Genomic DNA, 23,100 nt, shown 5'->3' with positions numbered 1-23,100 from the left:
AACCTGTTGGGAGTTTCCCCTCTGTTGGAGTTTGCTAATAAAGTAATTTCATTTTCTTACTCCAGCAGCAGCTTTTCTGATAGTAACCAAATGTTGCAGCATTAGCCAGAGTAACGACCGTTTCTAAAGAACAGATAAAAAAAATCACATCCTATCATAAAATCCAACACCCCTCACCTGTAAGGCAGAATTAGCTGCCAATCTACAAGGTAATGTGAGGAATCTCACAGATTCTGTGGTCAGTCACAAACTAAAAATTTTATCTGAAATTCTAGAACAAGCGAAGCTAAGCCATAGTGATAGAAAAAACGAACTCATTTCCCTTAGTTTTTAGTTTTGTAGTTTCTCTTGTTTCATGTTTACCCTATTGTTGTTAATAAGGGACTCCTAGCCATTTGCCGTAACATTGAATATCTTCGCCTACCAGCAGTTTCTCAAAATGAGCATTCCTGAGCATGGCAAAGTTCCACCGATAATTGTTAGGTTTCTTAACATTAGCTTTTCAGGGGCGCTCTAAACTTAGTGTGCTTTGAGAACTTTCACAACTTCTTCCCTTCTAAAAATATAAGGACGCCCACAAACCTATTGCTTAAAAGTTTTTTGCAGGAGGCATTAGCTCGCATATCAAACTTGCATTCTAATTGCATTTGTTTGCAAGGCCGAGTGACAGAAATAGATCATTCGGCTCCTAGTTCACTCTGCAAACGCCACGGGAGCTGGAAATGGGCCAGGCAGGCCAATGCTGGGAGCTCCGAACTCAGTCCTATGTGGGTGTCCGGGATCCAAGCACTTGAGCCATCCGAGACTGCTTATCAGCAAAAATCTGGGTTGGAAGTGGAACAGCCTTGATACCAGCCAGGCGCTCACTCCAACACAACGGTGCAGGTGCCCTGAGCACCGGCTTAACTACTGTGCCACAACACTCACTCTTAAGCCATGTTTTAAATCCATGCTAATATGTAGCTATGGAACTAAAGTGTCTTTTCAATGTCATTTCATTGATAGCGTTAAAATGTAAGAATATGTCCCCTCATTCAGCTTATCCTTTATTCAATAATTTATAGAGTGCCTGTTTGTTTAGTTACCAATAATGAAATTCTTTTGTAAAGAGAAGTAGAAAATATGATTTTGTTAAGTATATAAAAAGAAAAATCAAGATTTAAACCAGCACTCACCTGAGTTCTGATGAATTTTTGAGTGCATCCAAATAATTTTGAAGTGGCCAGGCATGGCTCTTTGTTCCTCCTACTCACTTTATTGACTGTAGGAAAGTGAAATTCCTGTACCCTGTTAGCTCCTCATTACTACAGTGGAATGCTTGAACCAAGCCGCACCGAAAGGAAGGACAGAATTATTTAGCTAACGACTGTCGATGCTGATGGCTCGGAGCGAGGGTTCCACTCCCAGCAAAACATGTTCTCCTTTAGAGATAATATCTTATGTTCTCGCATAGATGGGGCCTGACAAGGACCGTACTGAGACTTAAAAATCCCTCCTTCACTATGGAAAATAATTATTCAGCGTCAATCCTAAGATTCTCTAAGATTCAGACCCTTGAGATCAAGTGGACAGCTTTAACTTCTGCATCCACACAGAGGTCTCAGGGTTACACGGCTTACAAAGCCCATTTTTTAGTTCTCTCTCATCTGCAGATTCTTCCGGGGAAGATTAGGAGGATTTATTTACCAGCAGGAAATAGTTTGCAAATGGGCTGGCACTGAAGACACTGAAGTGCCCAGTCTTCGAAGGACTCAGTGTCCAGTTTTAGCGGAGCATAGTTGGTGGATCCCATGCAGTAGCCTCATTTTCAATTTTTTGAAGAGCCCTTGTGCTTTTTTCCATACGGCTGTGTTAACTTGTGTTCTCACTAATGGTCTGGGAAACAATCCTTTTCTTTGCTTCTTGCCTACACTTAAATTTTATCTTTTTGGTATCATCCAACCTAACAGGTGTGAGGTGGCATCTCACAGTGGTTTCAACTTTTATTTCCCAGATGGTTAGCAATGTTGAACATTTTTTAAATGTTTTAAAATTTATTCTCTTAGCAATTTTCAAGATACAATAGGTTGTGATTATTACAGTGATCACATTGTATGGCAAATTTCTTAAATGCATTCCTCTGTGTAACTCAAACTGTGTAATCTTTAATCAACATCTCTCTAATCCTCCAACCCTCACAACCCTTGATAAACAGCATTTTCTCTTCTTCCAAGTTCAAAGTTTTTCAATCCAGTATGAGGCATCACATGGCTTTGGTTTGTTCTGTGCCTGGCTTGTTTCACATTATTCCTAATGACACAACTTCCTTCTTTTTGTGGAGGCCAAACAGTATTTCAGTGTATGTACAGCACATTTTCTTTATTCATTTGTCATGAATGGAAACTTAGTTGACTTCACATCTTGGCTGTTCTGAGTGCACCTGCCTCCTGGCCGCGATGATGCTTTCCTTGGATATATACCTGCTAGTGGGTTTGCTGGGTGATTGGTGAGTAGCTTTCCTGATTTGAACTGTGCTGGGAGGTGAACTGGTCACCTCCCAGATGGAGTAAAGCATTACCAAGAGACTAGGTCAACACCCTAGCTCACCCACCACCTCAGGATGATGTCCCTGTTCCCTCATCATCTCAGGATGACACCTCTGCCCTCCCACTGCCCCAAGGTGACACCCCTGCTCTCCCACCACCTCAGGACACTACCCCAGGATGTTACTCCGGCTCCCCCACCACCTCAGGACAACACCCCTGCTCTCCCATCACCCCGGGTGTTGCCTCAGGGCACCCGCTGCCTTGACATAATGGAAGAGTGGTGGGGTGGGGGGAGGCCCTTCTTCTCCAGCCAGACCTCGCTGTTTCTCTTCTTCTCCCACTGCCACTTCTTTATTTTTGTCATTGAGAACTCTTCCAGAACCATTGACTTAGCTTTCAGACCTTCCACCAGATCAGAAACATAAATTCAAAAGAATCAGATGACTGAAGTGATTTTTTTTGTCATTGTGATTAAAGCATGAGCTAGGGATGTGTGAAAACTCTAGGAGGAGCCTCGGGGCTTGGAAACCTGGACCTTTGCTGCTAAGATTTGCTTGATTAGTAAGACAAAAGTGAAAGCGTTTTGTAGATGTGACAGAACTCTGGTCAATTGACATTGTTGATTCAAAGTGAACTCACTGAGTGTGCTTGACCTAATCACAGGGAGCCTATTGAAAGAGGATCCAGGTCTGCCCCAACAAGACAGGTTCCCTGTGAGAGAAGGCCTCCTGTTTGCCACAGCAGTGGAGTGGGCAGGTCAAGCAGAGGATCCGCTGTCGGTGGGGGGGGTCTGTAGGGGCTGAGAGGCTGGGCTCTGAAAACACAGGAAGTGTATTTTGCTCACCAGCATTGAGCTTGGTGGTGCACCCCAAGGCTCAGGCCTGACTGTAACCCCATCAACACCTTGGGGTTAGTCTGGAGGACCCAAAGCAGAGAAAGAGGCCAACCCAGACAAAACGGTCATGATTTGAAGCTGCCAAATTTGTGGTCATTTGTTATATGGAAATAGAAAATTAATAAGGTCAGCTTCAGGAAATAAGGTTTAATTGTTTGAAACTCGTTTTCTTTTCCTTGTAGAGGAATAGTCATTACCATCTACTAGGAGCCTTATTATTATTATTATTATTATTATTATTATTATTATTATTACTGTTGTTCATGAAATGGCTCCATAGACACAGGGTTCTCCCTTCCACCCCTCCTTCTCTTCCCCATGTTATTATAGCAGTATAGTCCTTAAGCAACAGTCACAAAGCATTGGAAGCCTCTTAAGCTTCTTTTTGAACAAAAGAGGAATATGAATAGCAGGTTGTTAAGTGGCCCAGGCAATTATCAAGCTCCAAGGACTAATGAAGTATTTCCTGTCAACCCGTCCACATGCTCGCTCCTCATCAAGATTTTTTTCTTTTTTCAACAAATTACTTTAATTCTATTGCTCAATATTATTTTCTTTTGCTTCCATTTCATTATACAAGATACAAAGAACACTTTGGATGGGACTCGCTTTCTTCCTCATTTCTTTTCCATAACTTGTTTGGGAATTAGCTGCTCACTTATAGCAAGTCAGGAATGTATTTCATAACAAGAGAGGCTTTCCAGCAAAGTCCAGTATATTCAATAGACATTTCATCTTTATTAAGGAAACAATTTTCCGAACTGTGGCTCATGGTAGAGACTCGAGTGGAAATGGCTCACATTTCAGTGATATGAATCATTGATTATGAATTAAAACTTTTCACTTGGGGGGCTAGGAATGGCTTTGAAAGTTGGCTGGCTGGATTGGATGATGACTGAGAAATTTGACGCCATGTAGACTTCTCTAAACTAACTGAAATATCAGAACTTCCTCAGTGTCCAAAGGAGATCAGATGGCGGGGAGAACTTAAAATAAGAAGTTAAAATAAGCTTAAGCAGAATAAGAGGGTCGGTCACAATGCCTGCAGCAGTGGCTTTCAGAGTCCCAAGGATCCAACAGTACTCCAATGTTACCTCTTCTGCGAACAAACAACATTAAGCTTGGAAACTGCTAAGGGACGTGCTCGTCCCAGAGCTGGGATTTGGGATAAAAACCGAGCTGCCCCCTCTGAGGCTCGAACTCAGGACCTTCAGATTATGAGACTGACGCGCTGCCTACTGCGCTAAGGAGGCACTCCTGCAAAGAAAATCTGATGTTTTCACCTTGTGACTACCTCGTGGCTTGCCCCTTCACGTTCAAGCAGTCATTGCATGGGGGACTTGCGGTTGGAAGGGAGGGACAGCGGGGGTTTCCAGTAGGCAATGGACACTGATCTGAACAACACCTTTTCCTGTGTCCTGTCCCCAGGCACTACTGGCCAGGCTAGAAGCCCAACAGAGTCACGGCAGTTCAGGGATGCAACAGAATCCAGGTCCAAGGGCCGGTCTCGCGCGCTTGTAGATCACGTGCTACCCCCCTCGCGCGACTCCCAGGGGTTTCATTGCTTACGTTTTTAGACTTTTGGTTGTGATGGACCTGGATACGGACTTTCATGGGCATCCTGCTCCTAGAATCTGATTTATCGCTTTCACCAAATTCCAGCCATGATGACTTCAAACATTGTTTAATACTTCACAGGAAAAATTTAGGTACAATTCATCTTTCTGTTTAGTTTTCTTTTCTTTTCTTTTTTTTTTTTTCTTTCTTTTTTTTTTTTTCTTTCTTTCTTTTTTTTTTTTTTTTGTAATCCAAAGTCAACGTCCACGGGAATTGGAAGGTGGCTGGTGTTCTCCCCGCTGAGGGGGTGTGTTTGTAAGATCGCTATTTCCAGTTTCTGATCCTGGCTTCCCATTCACTTACATGGTGAGCAAATTTTAATGAGCTAATGCTTGAGGGTCTAAACTCATCTTTTTTCTCATTTCCAACTTCAAAAAGGAAAGAATCCAGTCATGCTTACTTCGAACATTCTAAGCAAACCGAGTGTGACCGGTTTTTGTCACTAAGCTGCCCAACATCTTCATATCTGTCTATACACTTGTCTCTCTCTTACTTAATAATCTCTTCTTTATGTCTCAGTTTAAATATCCCACTCTCAATGCCATTCCCAGGCACTTACATACCTTCCTTTTGAATCCAGCGCTAATGGATTCACTCAGAAAGTGCTTACTTTGCTTTGTTTTCTGGGTCAGGCATTCCTTATTCCCTCCTCTGTCTTGACCAAGTGAGTCCTTTGGTCATGACGTGCCTGAAGTCTCTGCTGCTGTCTCACTCACTCTCCCTGCTTCTCCAGGTGTGTCCTTCATCCGCTCTTTCTGGTGTATTTGTTTATTTTCAATTTATTTCAAAGCGGGTGTGGGCATAGGAACGAAGAGGCAGAGCCTGACTCTCCGCTGTTGGTTCACATCCTTGGTACCCACAATGACCACAGTGGACTAGACTGACTCCAGAAGCTGGGAATGGCTCTCTTACATGGGTGGCTACCCGCTGTGCCTCCCAGGATGAGCCAAAACCTGAGCCCGGACTTGGGCCAAGGCATTCTGGTCTCTGATGAATGTATCCTGGGGGCCTCTTAGCTGCAGCACCAGGCGTTCTCCCCAAGCCTTTCCTTCTGTGAGGCAGAAATACAGAAGGTGTTAGAAGACTGGTCCCCAAAGCCTCATGCTAATGGTATTAAGAGCTTGCAAATGACCCCATTGCATTGTCTGAAGGTGGAGTCTTGAGAACTAATCGCATTGGATTGGGTCATGGGGTGGAATCCTTGTAATTGACCAGGTCCTGGTGGCTTGTGGAGGCCACGTGGACGTGGACAGATGAGTCAGCTTCCATTCTTTCCATCACCAGAAGCTGCCCAGTCTCTGGGCATAATTAAGGGGAACTCTAGACTGTTCATTCTGAACCACCTTGTGGAACCATTTAAGCTTTCAAGTGTGATGCGGCAATTAAGCCACTCCTTGGGAGGCCTGCATCCCATACTGATGTGTCAAGTTTCCAGTCTGATTCTGATTCCCACTTCCTGCGAGTGCACCCTGCAGGCAGCAAGGGATGGTTCATGTACTAGGGCGTCTGTTACCCTTGTGGGATATTTGAGAGGCATAGAAATGAGGTTAGCAGAGAGAGAGAGAGAAAGAGAGAGAGGAGAGGAAGACTGGACTGACTGGATTTCTGGCTCATGGCTTTGAACTGTCCCATCCCTGATGGTTGCAGGCATTTGGGGAGTGAACTAGTGGGTGGACAATCTCTCTCTCTGTCTCTCTCTCTCTCCCTCCCTGTCTTCCCCTTTCTCATTCCCTATCAAATTAAGATAATGGAAAAAATTAAAAACAAACTTTCATCATGACAAATGCTTGCTGAAGGTCAGTTATGTGTCTGACCTGGTGCCGTGTATGAGCTAGACTTGAAACAAATGTAACTAAGAACACAGTTGGTTGCTTCTCATTACAGAGAAATTAGAAACACTGTGCTTTGCATTTTTGCTGTTCTAACAGGAGTTGAATGGCAACTTTTTTGGTTCCATTTGCAGTTTTGAATGACATTTAATAATTAACATTTCTTCATATTTATTTGCTGGGTATCTATTTTTTTATGACGAAGTGTTCAGATCTTTTACTTTTTTATAGTTTATTTGAGAGGCATGGAGACAGAAAGGGGGGTGGCAAGAAAGACACACAGAAAGAAAGCTTGGTGGAGATTGTTCAGGGTAGGATTCTACGGCCTGGGAAGGAGCAGGGTAGTCCAGAGCTGAGCGGTCTGGAAACAGCTGCTGGGACAATCACTCACACAGCAGTCACTCAGTTGCAGGTGTCTGATGAGGAGCTCCGGTGTGTGTGCTCAGCCATCCTGACCTGTCCTTCCTCTGGCCATCTCCTGGTAGCCCGAGCAGCTGGTGAGCAGTGGGAATGGGGATGCGCCCTTAGGCTACTGCCATGTCAGTAGGGAAATGTTACACCCTAAGAAAATACCTTGGGAAAACCTTTGGTGCCCCCTTCCTGTTTTAACAAATGTATATTTTGTGTCTCTGTTTCTTTCTTATATCTAGTTGCACTCTGTCTCCCTCTGCACCCTGGTTCATGCTGAAGCCTGGAGCAGGGCCAATGAGAGCAAAAAACAAATAAATATATAGGACAAAGGAAAATCAAGATGACTACACAAGCACAAACCATGCCCAGAGCCACGGCCGTGGATTTTGTGGACAGCTGATGTCAACCAGAGCAATGGGCAGACCTGAAGTATAGGAAGTAGATAAGGGAGGCCGCACAGTAGGGCCCAGTGCTGTAGCCTAGTGGCTAAAGTCCTTGCCTTGAGTGTGCCAGGATCCCCTATAGGTGCCGGTTCTAATTCCGGCAGCTGGCCCTGCTTCCCATCCAGCTCCCTGTTTGTGGCCTGAAAAAGCAGATGATGACAGCCCAACACCTTGGGACCCTGCACCCAAGTGGAAGACCCAGAAGAAGCTACTGGCTTTGGATCAGCTCAGCTACAGCCGGAGTGAATCATTGGATGGAAGATCTTCCTCTCTGTTTCTCCTCTTTTCTGCATATCTGACTTTGCAATAAAAATAAATAAATAAATAAATCTTAAAAAAAAAAAAAAGGAAAGCAGACAGGGACCAACAGGGTGGCATAGCTGGCTAATCCTCTGCCCCACAGCGCCAGCATACCATGTGGGTACCATTCATGTCCCAATAAAGCCTTGGGACCCCATGCTCACGTGGAAGACCCAGTGGAAGCTCCTGCCTCCTGGTTTTGGATTTGCTCCACTCTGGCCATTGCGGCTACTTGGGGAGTGAACTGGTGGATGGAAGATCTTTGTCTCTGCTTCTCTCTGTAAAGTTGATCTGCCTTTCCAATAAAAATAAATAAATCTTAACAAAGAGGAAGTGGACAATATTGTAGAGTAATGAAGCAGTTACTTAAAGCAAGGGGAGTTGGTATCTCAGAAAAAGTTTTGTTGGCGTTGTCTTTAGTTGTTGAGTATAACTCTTGATTGTGCAAACACGTAGTTGGCTGGGGAAAAGCAGGTGCAATGCTGGAGTGGATTCATCGGCAGACAGAGGGATTGCCTTAACACTCTCCGTGGGCTGGTAGGAAGCAGGTGCCGGAGAGAGGACAGAAGGTGGCCACTTTCTTCCCCGGGGCTGGTCCCTGATGCTGTCTCCTTCAGCCCCCCCTTAACAATTTGAAACTCCTCTGCAGGGAGCCCTTAGGGAGCAGTGGGAGACAGCCATCTGGAAGACAAACTGACGTTTCCCATAACCCCAAAAATCCTAACCAGGCCATTAGCACCTGTGCTGGATTTGGTTGAGGAGCGTTAAATCTTCTGGAAAAAACAGCTCAGCATGGGGTGACTACTGCTTCCACTGTATCCTCAGTGGAGGTGCTTTCCCAGCCGCAGCTTAGTCCACCTCATCAACACAGCTTCCTTCTGCTTGTGCCTAAGGGGATTAACGATTGCCTTAGTCAATCTTTTGCCTGCCTTTCCAACATCTAAGAACAGTAACAGATAAATGCCAATTTGGCCACAGAACATTCAAATTAGGCAAAACCAGTTAAAACCCTGAAATGACTGGCACAAAGTCATAGCGGATGTGAATAGCATTGTTAATCACAGGTTTATCACACCTGTTCAAAATATGGCTAGGAAACCGAGCTTAACTTTCCCTCCACAGTGCACCCTTTTTTTTTTTTTTTTAAGATTTATTTATTTTTTATTGGAAAGGCGGATATACAGAAAGGAGAGACAGAGAGGAAGATCCTCCGTCCGAGGATTGCACAGTTCACTCCCCAAGCAGCCGCAACGGCCGGCACTGAGCCAATCCGGAGCCAGGAGCTCTTCTGGGTCTCCCATGTGGATGCAGGGTCCCAAGACTTTCCCATGCTTTCCCAGGCCCACAGGCAGGGACCTGGATGGGAAGTGGGGCTGCCGGGATTAGAACCAACGCCCATAGGGGATCCCGGTGCGTGCAAGGCGAGGACCCCAACCATTACGCCATCGCTCAGGGCCCACAGTGCACTCTTACAGATTTTCAGACAGTGGACCGAGCTCAGCACTTGGCCCAGGTCTCTTGGGTAGATGAACATTTACTGTGATAAGGTCACCAAGTTAATCCTGTGCAAAGTTCTCATGCTGGGGCAATAGTTCAGGTCTCAAAAACAGCAAAAGTTAGTGAGCGCACGCGTAAGAGTCATCAAAGCCTTAACACAAGGAAAGGGATGTTTGCAATCACATGGAACTGAGCCAGAAATCACCCACGTTGCTCTCTGTGGGCAACAGTTTCACACTCTTCCCACCTCTGGCCTCTTGCAGCTGATTGCTCGTGCGGCTTTTCCCAATCAATTTTCTTCAGCTCAATTATCTAACCAACTTCACCCAGTGACCAAATCAGTTCCAACTATTTTTTTTTTTTAACCTAAGGTAAAATGTCTTACTGATATTAACTGGATTTGGGCATTTCTAAAATTAGCCACAGGAGATTTGTCACACCAGCTGACAAACAGCCAATAAAACAAGCGCTTACAGTTTCTACTGAAGTTTCCTAGTTGGGGACAGCAGATTATGTCCAAGCTCACATGTCACAAATTGCTGTGCTCAAAGAACTGAACTGTATATTACTGCCATTGGGCTTCCCAATCCTCTTGCTGCCATCACAGACTCCTGGGTCTCTGCTGGTGTTGTGGATCAATTGGAAATGGCCAAAATAAGATGTTCTGCTGGTCAATAATTATTTCTTCTTTATGAAACTGAACCAAAAGCTATTTGGGAGCAGATATTCCCCTTCTCCATTCCCACACCCCAACACACTAGTCTCCCTGGTTCTCCTACTCTGGGTCCTGCTCCTGCTGTTTAGTTCTGCAACTGAGGCCATAGGATTTCATCGACCGTGACATCAGCCCTCCCCCCTGTTCAAGCATCTGTCTAATCCTTGTTGTGCACAAGCTAAAAGTGTTGTTTTGTCATGCCTCACCATGTTTCACAGCAACCTTCTAGGCCACATGAAGGTGTCACTTCTGGGCACTTATGGGAAATGCAGTTTGGGAAACAAATATTACTTGATATGCTCCATTTGGGCCTTAGGAATTCTTTTTGTTACTGTAGCCGTCAACGTCTGCACTATATGGCCTATGCAACTACACAACTACAGAGCAAAGCACTGAGCGCCATTTACCACTGTCTTGTTATTTTTGCAGTTTGGGGCCTTCCCAAATTGTAATAGACAGCAGCACCCCATATACAAGTTTAATTCATTTTGTGCTCGGTGAAATACACAACACATTGCAGGCATGTCGTTAATTCTCAAGAACAGGCCTTTACAGAGCACCAACACCGACACCAAAACTGGAAAACCAAAAAGCAGGAGAAGTCTCTGCTCCTGCAAAGCTCTTGGCTGCAGCTCTACTCACCTCCGAGATTTCTCACTTGCAGTCACCAGGGTTAGGCCTGTGGAGGCTCACTGGGGGGTCTAGTGTAACAGAAAGACCCTGAAGTACAGAGCAGAGACGAATGATCCTGTACCGCTGAGCAGTGGATAAGGGGAAAATCAGCAAAGGCAAAGAGTAAAAAGACAAAAAAAGATAATGGACCCAGATACAGGGAAAACACACGTTGAAGAGATGTTGGGGAAAGCCTGGTGTATGAATCCCATGGCTGCACCACTGTAGGAGTGCGCCCCAGGAGACACCTGGCCTGGGGCAAGGCTGGAGACCCCCGCTGAATGGACTGTGGTCTGAGCGCCCCTCCTTGTGTCCCTGGAGGGTCTGGGGAAGGTAGGTATCAGGCCAGGTTGGGTGATATTTCTGAGATTGGATTAGGATCTGAAACAAGGACTGTGGGAGTCACGAGTCCAGGGCACCTGCACTGACCAATGCAGATGGCAGAGCTGCCCAGGACAGGCATTATCTGGATCAGGATCCTGAGCCACTGCTAACTTCCCAGCTGCTCCTGGGGCTGGGGAGGTGTCTCTCAGCCACTGGACCTGGCTTTGTCCCCAGCCTGAGCCATGAGGAAGCAAGCTGCTCGCCTTTCTCAGTCACTGTAGGCCTTGGAATGTTGGAAACTTCCACGACATCCAATGCTTATATAGTCCTGCTAGGTATTAAATATCGTAACTCCACATTCATTAATTTCCTCATGAGAAAGCCAATAACTTTCCCAAGCTCCCAATATTAGCCACTGATGGATGCAGGCACCACATACAGGAAAAGCAACCCCAGAGAACATGGGGAGGTTCTATTAGATGAAAGTAAACACTAAATTTTGATGTTTCCCTTCTTCTTCTTCTTCTTTTGTAAAGATTGATTTAGTTTTCTTGAAAAGGCAGATTTACAGAGAGCTGAGCAGATCCAAAGCCAGGAGCCAGGAACCTCCTCCAGGTCTCCCACACGGATGCAGGGTCCCAAGGCCTTGGGTCATCCTCTACTGCCTTCCCAGGCCACAAGCAGGGAGCTGGATGGGAAGCGGGGCTGCTGGGACACAAACATGTACCCATGTGGAATCCCAGCACATGCAAGGTGAGAATTTAGCTAACGGGCCAATATGGGGCCCCGGTTTGCCTTTTGTAAGAGATCGGTCCAATCTATAGTGATTGTTAGGTGAATAGAAAATTACAAAGTGGTTTCCTTTTGCTAACATCAATAAGAAGAATGTTGGAGAATCTACAACAACAAACAGTTAAGACAACAAGAGTGTGAGTATGCCAGTGATGGCTTTTACAAACAGAAGCAAGTGCTGGCTCAAGTGTCAAAACAATTCTCCACCTTACACTCATTTTTAAAAGCCTCAAATAGAAAGAAATATTGATAGGGCCTCAGAGTGGAATTTACATACCACCATGAAGTTTCAATTTTGTTTCTTAGTGAATTAACTAGAAACAATGTGATTAAAATGGCATGATCAGTCATTTCAACATACATTTTATCTTCCCAAGTTAAAGGACATGCATGTTAACATGTACAAAACATCATAGGCCTTAAAATATGTTTCAGAAAGTGATATTTAAAAGATCAATACCTCCCCCTGCACTTTCTTTAGTTTTGGTAGTTGAAAACTCTTAAAATAGTACCATAACCTACATAACTCTGCCATGTGGTCCTCTCATGTTGCTGTTTTACATGCAATTATTTTTTAGTGCTATAAATATTCTGTGGTGGAATTATACCACAATGTCTTTATTCATTCTTGCACCAATTTTGAATTATGTCTAGTTCTTCTAAAAGCAATTCTACCGACTTGGCTGCTGCACCAGTGCACCTGTCTAGGGTGGTGATTTTTACTTTTCAGGACAGCCTGCTGGTCCCACCTGCCCAGTCTCACTCGAGAGGTCTGATGTGACCGCAGGGTTTTGACATTAACAAGTTTGCTGGATGATGCGTTATAATGACTCTGGGCCCAGGAGCGCAGGTGCAAAGCTGATGTTCTAGGGTCAAGTAGCACATTCACCTCTGTAATAATGATGCTGTGATTAGGATGTTTGTGGGCTTGACAGACAAGGGCACAGCAGAGAGAGGGCAGAGCTGGCCCCAGGGACCCACAGCACAGAGCAGCAGCCAAATTCATCACACTGACATGCTGACGGCAGGGACAGTGTCCCCGAGTGCTGGGACTCAGGCAAGGATAAACAGGCCTGGCTGTGCTGCTCTGCGCAGCTCCTGTCACAGCCCTGCAGACTGCTCCGGTGAGTGGGGCTGTGTGTGTGCGCAGGGGAGCTGCCTTTGCTCTCGAAGAGACTCTGACCCAGATAGGGCTGGTCAGGGCCAGGCTGGGTGAGGGTGAAGTCTCAGCTTCCCTGTCCCTGTGTTAGAGGAAAGTGTGAGCACCCAGGGAGCGAGTGGCTATCACTTCCCAGTGCATCCAGCAGCACCTGCTTGTGTGGCCCTGGAGGGAGACTGTGTGCAGCAGAGCCACTGATGCCCTGAGCCTGAGGCTGCTGCATTTTGTAAGTGTGAGTGAGGCTGGGGCATCAGGCAGCAGTGGGCTCTCAGCCTGCCCCTCCCACAGGCTCCTGGCCGTGTGCATTTTCAGTCACTTGAGCGATTGATTTATTTATCCATGTATCTATTAATTTATTTATGGGTGTATCTTCCTTCTCACGCCTTTCAGTCTTCTCAGGGTGGGATCCTCGTCTTTTTTGAGATCTAGTAACCTAAAGATTTCCAAATTTGTTTTGCATCTTGCCTTTAGCCAACATCCTGGCTTGTAACCACAGTGACTAACACTTCTATAGAGAACCGTGGGAACGCTCGTTCCCAGCTCCCAGAAGATGTGCTGCCCCTTGGAATACAGAAATCACCGCCCCAGAGCAACGCTTGGACACTGGTGCAGCAGACAAGCTGGTAGAATTGCATTTAGTCCAGGACAAAAGAGCTGGTACAAGGAACACACAGTAGTAACATCAACCATTTCCTTTCAAAAGTGATTCCTCAATGTTACCAAGGCAAAGATGTAACACCCTTCACCTGTGCCTTTGCTCCTCACTGCAGACTGGTCCAGGACAAAGCACTACAGTGTGTTGGGTCTTACAGAGGTGATGTGCAGGCGAAAAATAATCACTACGCACAGAGCAAAGGCAGCAGAGAATAAGGTGCCAGCTCAGCCGTATGCATTTACACACTGCGGCATTCCTGCTGTTCTTTCCCTGTTAGCAGATCAGAGAAATGCCACACTGAAAACTTGTGACTTTACTTATTTGTCTTTCTCCAAAGGTTTTTCCTGCTCTGGTCCACAAAGGTGCAGGATGAAGTGGAGTAGCTTCATTCAGAAAGTGATCTTCCTGTCTCTCACTGGGCCTGGCATTGGAGGGAATTTCTTTCTGTTTGTGAAGCATGTGTACATGATTGTTACAGCTCCTGGGAAAAAGCCTACAGACCTTATTCTCATCCACCTGGCTTTAAGTAACACCATGACACTCTGTGCCAAAGTAATCTCAGTTACATTACCAACTTTTCTTCTCAGTAACATCCTAGGCAATATTATTTGTAAAGCCATAATTTACCAGAACAGGGTGGCTCGAAGTCTCTCCATCTGCACCACCTGCCTCCTCAGTGTAGTCCAGGCCATCACCATCAGTCCCAGGAACACCTGGTGGAGAAAGCTCAAACCACACACTGCATGGCAGGTGCTTCCCTACCTCCTCCTCGTCTGGGTCTTTAGCCTTCTCATAAGCTCTAACTTGCTCCACTACATCACAGCTGTCAACAGCATGAATGGGTCTAATGTTGGAATGTATGTTGTCTATTGCTACATGCAGCCAGCTCCACAAATGGTCAGGTGGCTCTTCCTCTGCCTCATGGCTCTCCGGGACCTCATCTTTCAGAGTCTCATGGGCTGGAGCAGTGTGTACATGGCTCTGTATCTGTACAAACATCACAGGCGTGTCCTCTACCTCCAGAGCTCCAGGTGTGCCAAACATCCCAGCCCAGAGACCAGGGCTACTCGGAGTACTCTCCTTCTCATGACCTTTTATTGGACAGATTTCATTTTCTCGTTCTATATAGGGAGCACCTTGACAGAGGACTCCGTATTACTAAATATCCAAATGGTTGTTGACCTGGGTTATGCCAGTCTGAGCCCCTTTGTCCTGATCAACAGGGATGCCAACCTGGTTAACTGCTGGCACATTCACTGGGAAGCAGAGATAATATTTTCCATGCTAACTTGTCCAGTAATGAACAGCATTATTTCATGATTTATTTTATTACACAAGACTTCTTTGTAGCACAAAATAACCATGTCATGAAGGAATAGTATCCTTGGAAAGCAAGCATAATACAAAATTAGATCTGATCAGGGTAAACTTCTGGAATGAAAACTTCAGACATCAATACAAATCTGACTAGAGGGAAGGATAGAAGAGGGAACATTGGGAACATTCTAGCTTACTGGCAACCAAACTCAAGTTCATTAATGGACTTGGCCACAATACCTCACAACAATAGGAACACAGCACCATATGGACACATTTCAGAAAGTGGGAGTACTTGACCAAGTACCTTTTGTAGTTTTTGTGGTCTACTGGGCATGTTCTCAGTTTTTACAGCACACTGTGTTATTAGGCTGTCTCAATCTGGCTCAGGGGCTCAAGAAAGTCTTAAAGGTGCGGTTCTTGTAGCTTTCGGTTGTATTGTTGCTCTGCACGGTATTTGTCTTTGGGCTCACATAACGGTGTGCAGTTACTCATCTGCCTTCTGATGACGGGCGAGAGCAGAGAGCGGAGCCGTCTGCGCGAGGAAAGCAGACCCGGCCTTATGTTTGCCCAACATTTGTCCCACTTTTATTGTCAAGGAGACCAAACTTGGGCAGTGAGAGACGCCTCAGGTTCCCCCTCCTCACATAGTGAAAGACAGGCATGCCACTGAATTGGACCGCCGAGGAGGGTTGGGTGTTGCTGCAGGATGGCCTGGGTGTCAGGCACCCTGAGAAGAGAGCAAAGAGGGCAGGCACTTCACCTCTCGTAGTTCTGGACTACCGGGATTGACTTCTTCGGCTTTTTTCTGTTTGAGAGCGTCCCGCAGGAGCAGTCTGAACAAGCGTTCCATCCTGTCTGCGGCATCTTGCCTTTGGCAGCAGCTGTTGGTGAAGCTGCAGAAGACGTGCACACGTTGGGACAGATGTGACCTCGGCTCATCCCTGCAGGCAACCATTTACAATAAAAACAGGAATGTGTGCACACTTAGAGATCTTTGTCTAGAAATGAATACCGTCGCTACTGTCACCTGACAAGTGCTGTATGCCGTCCAGGTTTCTGCCAGTGTCTTTGTGCTTGCAATGACTGGAAGCAGCACACCCACCCACCAAGAGGAGACTGGGCCCAGTGACCCTGGCTGCATCACAGAGTGGAGTGCTCTGTGCTTTACGGGAACGGAGAGTTCTCCATGAGCCAACATGCAGCAAGCTGAACTGGGAGGAAGCATTTACAGCTCAAGCCACAGAAACGCTCCTAAGTGTGTTGCTATGTACACTGAGCAGCGGAAAGTTGGCTAGCATATTGCTGAGAGACCATGTAAGTGTATGGTTGTACACGAGCCAGAGGGTGAGAGGACATTTTTGTTTTTATGTATTTCTTTCTTTCTTTTTTTTTTTTTTTTATCTTAGGAAGTTTTATTCCAGCGGGACAGGAATGCGGTGGAGGTGGTGGGAGAGCAGCGAGGAAAAGGGGGAGGGAGGGGAGCGGAAGAAGGATTGAGAGAGCCGCACCCGGGGTCTTCATGTCAGGTGAGCCTGCAAAGTGCGGAGGTGGGGGGGATTGGGAAAGATTGAGGGCAGGCCCCAGGGGATTGGTGCTTATTGCCTAAGAATGATTGGTAAGGAGTTGGGGAAGGGGCTGGGACATTGGGGGTGGGATTCTCAGGTATCTGATTGGTGGACGGCTGGACTGGCGCCAATTTCGTGAGCTGTGAGGAAGACGAATAGGACCGGTTCCAGGGTGGGATATTCAAATAAGTGCTTACGTTCCTCCCTTTGGTTATATATAAAGGAAAAGGGGCATTGTTCTCTCTGGCTTCTTCAAGCTGAGCTTTCTCTTGGCAGGGGTTGCAGCCTGGTGGGAGGAATGGGAGATGGAGGGACGCTGAGAGGACAGTTTTAAATGAATGGTAGTTGGAATTCTTTTCAAAACATCAGCATGAAGGATTTATTGAAAAAATGAAATGCTTCTTATTTATAAAATTGCACAAAGTGTGTGAGAAATATCTTCGCAAATGTATTGAGGGGGTGCGTGCGGGGTCTTGCCCTGGGGTCTAGTGGCATAAGCACCATCTGTCATGCCTGCCTCCCTTGTGGGCACCAGCCAATGTCCTGGGGGCCCCGCTTCCTGTCCATCTCCCTGCTAAAGGTATAAGAACAGTGGAGGATGACCCAAGTGTTTGGGTTCCTGCCACAAGACCTGGTTCAAGTTCCTATTGGCTCAGGCCTGTCCGTGTCAGCCAACTTGAAAGTGAACAGATATATGGCCTCTTTTTCCACCCCCTTCTTTCTGTAACTCTTTCAAATGAATAAATAAATACTATTAAAATGGAAATATGCATATTTCGAAAGTGCGTTAAACTGGAGATCAGGTGGATTATTTTTCTAAAAAAACCCAAAACTGACACTAGAAAAACTATAAAATCTAAATATTGTTTTACTAAAAAAATTAAAATCAAAATACAAACTCTTCAGTTCCAAGAAGATCCCATGGTGAGGGGCAGACTTGCGAAAGCACGCAGAGTTGAAGCAGAGAATCCAGCGTTTCCGGCTCAGTGCCCACTGTTAGAGAACTTCTAGTCCCTGTCTGTGTGCAGGCTCCATCTGACCCGGGGGGCTTTCACCGTGAAGAGAGTGAAGTGAGATACATATTCATGTCCTAGACCAGGGCGAAGCAAAGAGGCGATCCATGTAAAAAAAAAAAAAAAAAAAAGACATTGATTTTTATTTGAAAGAGCTATTTAGAGAAACACACACACACACACACACACACACACACAGATTTCTTTTCACTGACTCGTTCCCCAAATGGGCCGCAATGGCCAGAACTGGGCTGATAGGAAGCCAGAAGCCAGGCACTTCTTCCAAGTCTCCCACTTGGGTGTGGGATCCCAAGGTTTTGGGTCATCTACTGCTTTTCCAGGCCACAAGGAGGGAGCTGAAAGGGAAGTGGAGCAGTTCGGACATGAATCAGTGCCTATATGAGATTAACTCACTAAGCTACCACCACGCTCCCCCACCCCGAATGATATTTATTTATTTATTTTACAAATATTTATTTGTGCATTCATTTGAAAGGCAGAATGACAGAGAGACAGAAGAGAGGTAGAGAAGCGAGTACGCTCCCACCCACGGGTTCATCCCCAAATGGCCACGCAGGGGCTGGGAGCTCCCTCTTGCTCTCCCGCGTGTGTAGCTCTGCCCAAGGACTCGGGTGACATCCATCCTCTGCTTTCCCAGCAGCATTAGCAGGGATTGGACTGCTAATTGGGACTGGCACTGACCCTTAAATATGGAATGTCAATAGCACAGATGACAGCTTAACCCACAATGCTGGGCCCTGGTGATGACATTTTAAGCCACTCATAGGCCACACTTCTTAAACAGCAGGCGAAACGTCCTCCTGGTTGTCAGTATTGTTTCTAGTTCATCACCAGCTACGTTTAAACGTTGGTGTAAACAAACACAGCACATTACCTGGGTTGGTGCAGCTGCTTACACTTCATCTTAACGCTAGGCTTTGCCCTGGGCCTTGCTGGGTGCCTGGGGTGCTTTGGAGCAGGGAGTGGAGCCAGGTGGATCCCACTCTGACCCCTTCCAGCCACAGAGTTCTCCTTACCCCCTGGAACTCACCAGAGCCTTCTCTCTGGGCAGGGACCGTTGTGGCTGACCTGTTCCTCTCACTCTGATGGGAGCCGCTGTCACTGTCCTCAGGGGTTCAGCAAGAACTCCACGTCACCTCCCCAACCCTTTAGTGTATAAACATGGTTTATAACAACAACACAATGTAGCTGGAAAACGAATTAAACTTTAGACCAAAAAAAAAAAAAAAATGAATTCTAACATATAAGATACATACAGGTCTCACTTTGAAAAAAAATTATATATTTTTATTGGAAAGACAGATATACAGAGAGAGGGAGAGACAGGAATATCTGTTGGTTCACTTCCCAAATGGCTGCAACGGCCTCAACTGAGCTCATCGAAAGCCAGGAGCTTCCTCTGGGCCCCCACGCGGGTGCAGGGTCCCAAGGCTTTGTCCCAGCCTGTCCTCTGCTTTCCCAGGCCACAAGCAGGGAGCTGGATGGGAAGTGGAGCAGCCGGATCAGGCGATTCTGGCACTGCATGCAAAGTGAGGACTTAGCCACTGAGCCATTGGAAGAGAGTTGTCCAGGTTCAAATTTCTATCAAAGCAGTGTTAAAAGCCTATCTATCTATCTATCTATCTATCTATCTATCCACCTATAGTTTAATCTGGCTACTCTCTAACCTATACAGTTGTATGAAATGCTAAAGTAATTGTGAAATCCGATTGTCTCCCAACGCTGGGGAACCTCGAAGATCGACTGTTAGTGAGGGCATCCTGAAAAGAAGCAAAGGTTTGTAGCAGAATTGTCAGTGTCTTTTAAGTATTTCGGTGTATGCATACATCAAAACATGCTGTACAGCATAAATACACAAATCTTTGTACTTCCATCCACGTGTCAATGTTAAGGTCATTGTTATGGACGTTAGATCACCAGGGAGCCAACAACCTCTGGTGGGAAAAGAAGGACCAGGACCTCTCATCAAAGCAGAGAAAGGATGCGTGACACCGCAGGCCGTCACCTCTGGCTTGCGGTCTTGCTTTTGAGCTAACTTACCCAGGCCTAATGAAGCAGGATTTAAGCTCCCGGATCCATCTCAGTGTCTTTTTACAGAATTTCCTGTAGATGTTACTAGTGAATGGGTTGAAATCAGAGCCCTTGCAAGACCTGTGCCAAGCATCAAGAGCACCACAGGTGAGGGAGTAATATTTGGGCAAATATCCGGTAAGAGCTCCCCTGGTGTTTGCCAACTTTGTGCCCTAAGGTTAAAAACAGCCCTGGTTATGAAAAGGACACAAGAGGAGAGAAGCAGGTGCTGGGACTGGATGGTTAGGAAAGAAGGGGTGAGGTCTCTGTAGCCACTAGGAGAGCAGTTTGTAAACCCTAAAAGCGAGAATTGCCGACGAGGGTGGGATTCGAACCCACGCGTGCAGAGCACAATGGATTAGCAGTCCATCGCCTTAACCACTCGGCCACCTCGTCTCTGCGGGAGAGTCCTCTGAGGCTTTCCTGTCTCGGGGCATGCACCGAGTCCTGGAGGTGCCCAGGGAGGGAGGACGCTTGACCGGAAGAGGCGGATCAGCGCAACCCGTGCGTTGCCCTAAGAGCCCAGTGCTGCAAACCAACCAGAGAGAAAAAGAAAAGCGAAACGAGAAATTAGGAGGCGCTGAGGGGTGGCGGCAGCTTTGTTTGCTGGTGTTTGTTTCTCGGAGGAAGGGGAGCCGGGAGGGGCGGCCGGAGGCGGCAGCGCGCAGGGCAGGAGCACCCCTGGCATTCACACAGGGTCCCTCTTGGGCTACCTCCCACCACGCGCTCCATCTGGCTTAGAGACTGCTTTATTTCAAACAAAAGCTGCAAGAATACTACAGCAAGAAGATCATCACAGATTCACCCACGTGGTGAATATTTATCGCATTTCTATCATCCGGTGGTTTTGTTAATGAACCTGTCGGTCTTTGCGCTTTTACCTTTATCTCTACACAGCTATATTTGTGTGTGAATGTATTTCTCCGTGTGCACAGGTGTTGATGGACGTCATTTTCTGGTGCCCATCAAGGTGGAGTTTGTCTTGAGACACGTCCCTGCGGCTTCCTCTGTTTGGTTCCGTGGTTTCTTTCTTTTCTTTCTTTCTTTCTTAAGCCAGGAGCCAGTGGGTCTCCCATGCGGGTGCAGGGTGCCAAGGTTTTGGGTCATCTTCCACTGCTGCCCTGACCCTAAGCAGGGAGCTACAGGAGAAGTTGAAAAGCAGGGACACCAACCACAGCCTTTGTAGGGTTCCGGTACTGTGCGCCGACGATGAGCCTGTTGCGCCACCGTGTGTTGTCTCGTAGTACTTCTGCGCTTTGTGACTTAAACACCGTATGTCTGTCTCCACTTCTGGAATCAGCTGCCACTTTAGGGAGACCTGGTTGCTTTCAGCGACCCAGATCCCAGCGCCCAGAGTGCTGTGTTGCCTGAGCAAATACAGCAGGTGTATATAGTGCAGGCATGTACACACACACACACCCAGTGTATCAAAAACGAGGCCTCACAAGGCCAGCTCGGATGTGACTTAGTCCTCTTCTGCCTGTGTGTGCGTCTCCTCCCCCAGGGAGTATCCTGGCTCCTCTTGTCAGACCTCTGAAGTTATCCCAAATTGTTTGGTACACACCACCAGCAAACACTACTCAACAGTTCAATTGCTGCCAGTATCGCCATTCCAAACACGATGAAATCTCTCCAGAATCCACCTTAGAGTCTCCATTTGCCCAGATTTTCACTGCTAACCATGGCTGGGGGAGTTGATTGATCTGTTCTGTCCTCCATCCTCTGTTGTGGTACCAGGTGTCCTCTGGTACTGCCATATCCTCCATGTGCACCTGGATATGCTGCTCTGTCTGAGCCTCTGAGGAGGCTCCGCTTTGACACTTGCACTCCATGATCAGACCATGGAACCTGCACTTCTCTTCCTGGTTGGGGTTCTGAGTCCGGCAGTTCAGTTGGAGGGATCCCCAAAGAAACCTTGTCTGAGGTGATCCCAGACCTGATTCTTGGGTGTGTTTCCAGGGCAGGGCCCGGCGCAGTCCATCGCCCCCATCAGCTTATGCACATGCTGCTGGTTGCAATTGCTGGGTCTGTTCTGTTTCCAGCCCTGTGTTTCGCATGAACCAATGGCTTCTATACATTTTTAACAGTTTTTTTTCCTATGTCATTGTGGTTGGCACCTGTTTTCTGCCATTCACTTTTCCCTCCCCCTTTTCTATTTTGTCGCTGAGCCCACGGAGGTTTTATTTGGTCGGGTTGGATTTATTTGACTCGACTTGCGCTTTGTAGTCTCTTTAGCTTCTGTTCCTTCACCGAGACTCACTGGCTTCCTACCCATTTCAGAGGAGTGCGCCCTTGCTTCTTGAACGATGATTACAATTGTATAATGAGTTGTTGGATCTCATGAGACCCACGTGTTCACGGGCGGGGCACTTCACAAGGAGTTCCCAAGGGAGAGTCAGCAGGGCCAAGGACTCTGAGCCATTGGTCTTCCCACTGTCCTCCCCTTCAGAGTCCATCCCTTGGCGCTGAATTTGGAGCCAAAAGAACCGACGGTTGAGACCGCAGTATAAAACAGGAGATGGAGAATGTGGGTATCGATCCCACCACCTCTCGCATGCTAAGCGAGCGCTCTACCACCTGAGCTAATTCCCCCTGGCTCCACACAACTTACTTCTCCACCTGGGCAATGGGTAACCCATGCGCTCGGGATGAACTGGAGTGCAGAGAAGGTCAAACGCGTTCAAGAACGACCAGGGCTCCGCCGAGCGAGCGTCCCTTCCCAGAAGGGGTAGGGGCTTCTCTCTAGCGGGCGCTCCACAGTATGGGGAGTCGGGACTTCCCGAGTCAGACCTTGTTCGGGGGGGGAAAAGCTGGGGAGCAGCCAATGAAACTGTCCAGACGAAATCTGGGGTTGCTTCATGGGGTGGGAAAATAAAAGCAGCTTCCTTCTCCCGCCAGGATTTGAACTTCACGCTCACATGCCTGAGATCAACACAATGACCGACACACCACGAGACCAGCAACCTGCTCAAGGTTTTCAGTGTTTGTACTAATGCTTTTGAAAGTGCGATATTTGATGGCAAAATTGTGAATGGTGTGACACCTGTTACCTCCCGAGAACGTCCGTGTCATCTGTCGCAATCACAGGATTTTACTGACTTATTTGTTTTTTAGGCGTACAGCTGTGTATCTCTAACCCCTTTTCTTTCTCCTTTTGTTAGCGTATGATGGTGAGGCTGAATCTTTTCCTGGCTGTTGGAACAATGCTGCCCTGAACGTGGAGTGCGTCTTGAGGGACACATTCCATTTTCTTTGGATAGGTACCCACTCGTACACC

At 46.8% G+C, this 23,100-nt stretch overlaps 1 protein-coding gene and 3 non-coding genes across 4 annotated transcripts; 1 reads left to right on the top strand and 3 right to left on the bottom strand.

Moving 5' to 3' along the window:
• Positions 1-4,600: 4,600 nt before the first annotated feature.
• Positions 4,601-4,673, bottom strand: TRNAM-CAU (transfer RNA methionine (anticodon CAU)). The gene has a single exon. It is a non-coding gene; the product is annotated as a tRNA-Met (tRNA).
• A 9,530-nt stretch (positions 4,674-14,203) lies between these two features.
• On the top strand, positions 14,204-15,154 carry LOC101532087 (putative vomeronasal receptor-like protein 4). The gene has a single exon (XM_004596538.3). The coding sequence runs from the start codon at positions 14,204-14,206 to the stop codon at positions 15,152-15,154; it is 951 nt and encodes a 316-aa protein (XP_004596595.2).
• A 4,983-nt stretch (positions 15,155-20,137) lies between these two features.
• On the bottom strand, positions 20,138-20,219 carry TRNAS-GCU (transfer RNA serine (anticodon GCU)). Its single transcript has one exon. It is a non-coding gene; the product is annotated as a tRNA-Ser (tRNA).
• A 2,123-nt stretch (positions 20,220-22,342) lies between these two features.
• TRNAA-AGC (transfer RNA alanine (anticodon AGC)) lies at positions 22,343-22,415 on the bottom strand. Its single transcript has one exon. It is a non-coding gene; the product is annotated as a tRNA-Ala (tRNA).
• Between the last annotated feature and the right edge of the window lie 685 nt (positions 22,416-23,100).

Source organism: Ochotona princeps, chromosome 1 (assembly GCF_030435755.1).
Source record: "Ochotona princeps isolate mOchPri1 chromosome 1, mOchPri1.hap1, whole genome shotgun sequence".
NCBI classification, from domain to species: domain Eukaryota; kingdom Metazoa; phylum Chordata; class Mammalia; order Lagomorpha; family Ochotonidae; genus Ochotona; species Ochotona princeps.
Note: the sequence above shows the minus strand (reverse complement) of the source record. Positions and strands in the feature narration are given on the sequence as shown.